General features: G+C 34.7%; 1 protein-coding gene across 1 annotated transcript in view; it reads right to left on the bottom strand.

The window, feature by feature from the left end:
* Positions 1-266: 266 nt before the first annotated feature.
* The window catches only part of CWC22 (CWC22 spliceosome associated protein), a 69,071-nt gene continuing 65,681 nt past the window's right edge, over positions 267-3,656 (bottom strand). Inside the window, exon 20 of the mRNA XM_006151636.3 lies at positions 267-1,116. Within this exon, the coding sequence (XP_006151698.1) occupies positions 530-1,116 (587 nt within the window). The 3' untranslated portion in view covers positions 267-529. The remainder of the gene's footprint in view (positions 1,117-3,656) is intronic.

Below are 3,656 nucleotides of genomic sequence, written 5' to 3'. Positions count from 1 at the left end.
CCAAACACTTGCTGAAAACCATACACCATTTTGTTCAAGACATAATACAGACATTGTAATAAATCTTCTACTTAAAGGGTGATCACCAGAAAAAGATTCATAACTTCCCATTACAAAGCAAAAATATTAAACTGAAATTGTTTATCTTTCATGGTCATCAGTTATAAATAGAAAGTCAGTAATAATTCATTATAATAGCTTTGTAGACAATTTGAAACATCATCAGGAAAAAGTACTTTGTCAATGAAAAAAAAACACTGATGCAATGAGCATTTGATCATTTTATTTACAAAATATAAGCAAGACTTACATTCCTTTCTGGTGAAAATTTTCTTTTCAAATAATTTTACGTAGAGGTCCTGGAGCTGCATCAATTATAAAACATGTTGAAGTGAAAACAGTTTAAAATTTACAAATACAAACCTGTACTTTATACAAGAATTCCCTATAAAGTTCGTCAATCGATGTAAAAAATAATTTGTTTCAAATGAATATAAGGCATGTCCAGTTTCCATCGTGACTTATGGAATTATTTTTGCTTTGCCGGAGACCTTTCTCTTCGTCGATCCTGATTTTTCTTTGATTCTCTGGATTGTTCAGAGTATCTATTAGATTTTTCCCACCGCCTGTCAGCACCATTCTGGTATCTATCTTCATCACTTCTAGAATCTGAATGTTTTCTATTCCTTTCCTTTGACTTTGATCTATCTTTTCTTCTAATATTTTCACTGTCCTTGTTTCGGTTCCTGTGTTTCTCTTTTTCAGAAAAAGAATCTCTCCTTTCTCCCCTCTTCTTATGAGAATCACGATGCTTATTTTCCAAGTCAATATGCATCTCTTGGTCTCTGTCATTCACAACTCTACTGTAACTATTTCGTTCAAAAGGAACACCTCTGTCTGACGGGTATTTTGTTACTGAATCTCTCCAATTTGTATCTCTTAAATTTTGATCTCTGTGTTTTTCTGATCTTCTTTCTCTCTCAGTTCTTGTTTCCTGGTGCCTTTGCTCTAGCCTTCTTTCTTCTGGCTTCCTATTATTTGTTTGTTGGTTTCTGATCAATTTATCTACTTCTTTACTTCTGGTCTTCCCTTGTCCTTTCTTTCTCACATCTTTAGCTGCATGTATAAAATTACACATAGTTAACTTATTTTAATCTTAATTTCATAATTTAACAATCACATTTACTAATACGCTCTAGGTTTAGTAATTCATATAAACTGGATGCAGAGCCAAATTGAATAGAAAGTTGAAGAAGATCATTTTATAAAACGTGTAATTTTTAAGACTCAAATCAGTAAGTAAACAAGAATTTTAAACTATGGCAAATGTAAAAATTTTATGAGTGACTAGAATGGTACATTTCCACTGATAAGTTTTATCTAAAATTAGAAATTGCAGCCCATGTGCATTATGTATTATGTCTTATCTTGTAAATAACCAAAATAAAGCATTATGTATTATGTCTTATCTTGTAAATAACCAAAATAAAAGGCCACAAACACCAGCAACATCACTGCCTAAGGGGGGGGGGAGGAGTGGGATAACTAGGTTTACTTAATGACATGAATATATTTCAAATACAAATCTCTTTCCAATGAAAACTATTTCTGTTCTCCATGCTATCAGAATGGCATGAATATATATTTTTCAAATACGAATCTCTTTCCAATGAAAACGATTTCTGTTCTCCATGCTATCAGAAAGTCACTAATTGCACCAATAAGCAAGTTATGTTGAGATATATAATCATAGGTTTTATGAAGGCAATAAAGCTTGGTTTCTTAAAAAAAAAAATCTCTAAAAAGACCTTTAAGGGTTTAATTTTTCTAACATAAATATAAAATAATTATATCGAAGTAACTCATTGTTTTAAGCTATAAAGCAAATTAAATCACTCCGTGTTACTTAATTTGCTTACATAATCAAAGGTGCTGAAAAACAAAATTTGTCGAATTCATGCATATATACATAAAAAGAATAAAATACGGTAGAAAACAGCCTATGCTTACCCTAACTCTATCCAACTCTCACTTTACCAACTTGTTTCCTCTGCCAAATGCCTACCCTTGGTACATGGTACGTTCAGTGGTTTACCGTGCAGGACTTATTTCATTGATTCCTATTGAATAGCTCAGCTGAGCTGCAGCTACCCAAGCAGAAACCATCTGGCTCTGCTAAACTAATGTCCCTCTGACCCTACTGTACACCACTCTCAGGGCTTTACTGACACTAAAACCCAAACACATGACAACATGCAAGGTACTTTCCCTTTGTTACGGTTGCCCTACAATTTTCTAATTTGGGGAAGTTCACACTATTTTTATGCTATTTAATACTTTTTTAATAAAGCAAAGTTCTCTACTGAAATTGAATGATAAGGAAAATTAATTTGAATCAGCAAGCTTCCTTACTGCAGCAATTCATGCTATGTTATCGCCTGTTCACAAAACAGATAACATGAAATAATAAATTCCATAGAACTAAAAAAGATAAACATTAAATGAACAGTATTTCTATATTTCAATTCAGGAATAAAAGTTCCAATGAACAAACAGAATCTTGCTCTGAAAATATAAAAAATAAAGGCTCATAACTCAGGATTAGACACAATCAATGAAACACTGAAATACAACTAGCTAGAGAACAAGAGTATAAACATTAGACTTCAACCTCAAGGATACAAGAAAAAAGTACTAGCTCTCTGAAATATGGCAAAACAGAAACAAGAAATGTCATGCATTTCAGACAAGGAGACAATCCTTTATTCAGATCAAGGTACAATAATGAATAAAAGCAGAGCTGACTTGCGGTTAAAAAAAAAATGGACCTTTTCAGAGAATGTGAACCAGGGAACCAGCAGTTAGCGTAATGGCTATGTCGCTGGACTCCCACGTAGTCGACCGCGGTTCGCATCCTGGACCCGGTGGCTTAAAACTCACGCCAGGCGCGTGTGCGTGCATGCCCAAGATCCCGAGAGGAGAATGGAGGAGAAGGGATTGCGGCGTGACCATCCCCCCTGGGGGGTGATTTCTCGCTTTCTGTCTCTATGTCTCTCTCTGTCTGTCTGGCGAGCGCATGCGCCCTATAGCAAAAACCTCTCCAAAAAAAAAGAAAAAAAAAGAGAATGTGAACCAGAATGACATTTGGGAGGATGGGGGGAATCTCACATGTATTTTATGGAATACTACTACTAAAAATGAGAGACCCTGACAACTGATACAAAGTCAACAAATACAGAACCTTAACTCTGAGTGAAGCAAGCCAGACTCAAAAGACAGGCATTGAGTGTCCCCACTTAATATATACCAAGTGTCTTCACTCTAAAGCAGAAACTGAAAGAATAAAAGGTAAAATAGCAAGAAGAGCAACTATAGATACTGGAGACGGTATAGGAGGGGATGGATAACAGGAAGAGGGTAAGAGAGAATGGGAGGGAGGGCATCAGGGAAATAACACATCCACACTTCACAGACAAAAATGAAAAGTTATCTGTTGATGTCTTTGACTTGACTAATATCCACTGTATTCATGCTGGGAAAAGCCATGTTGTACAATGTAAAGAGGTATACTGATTAAATAAAAATTAAAAAAATAATAGAAAAAAATCGCTTACTACAGAATTTCCTTTTCAAAGTAGGAAAGAGAAGTAGATGGA

Source organism: Tupaia chinensis, unplaced genomic scaffold (genome assembly GCF_000334495.1).
Source record: "Tupaia chinensis unplaced genomic scaffold, TupChi_1.0 Scaffold000322_1, whole genome shotgun sequence".
Classification (NCBI taxonomy): Eukaryota; Metazoa; Chordata; class Mammalia; order Scandentia; family Tupaiidae; genus Tupaia; species Tupaia belangeri.
Note: the sequence above shows the minus strand (reverse complement) of the source record. Positions and strands in the feature narration are given on the sequence as shown.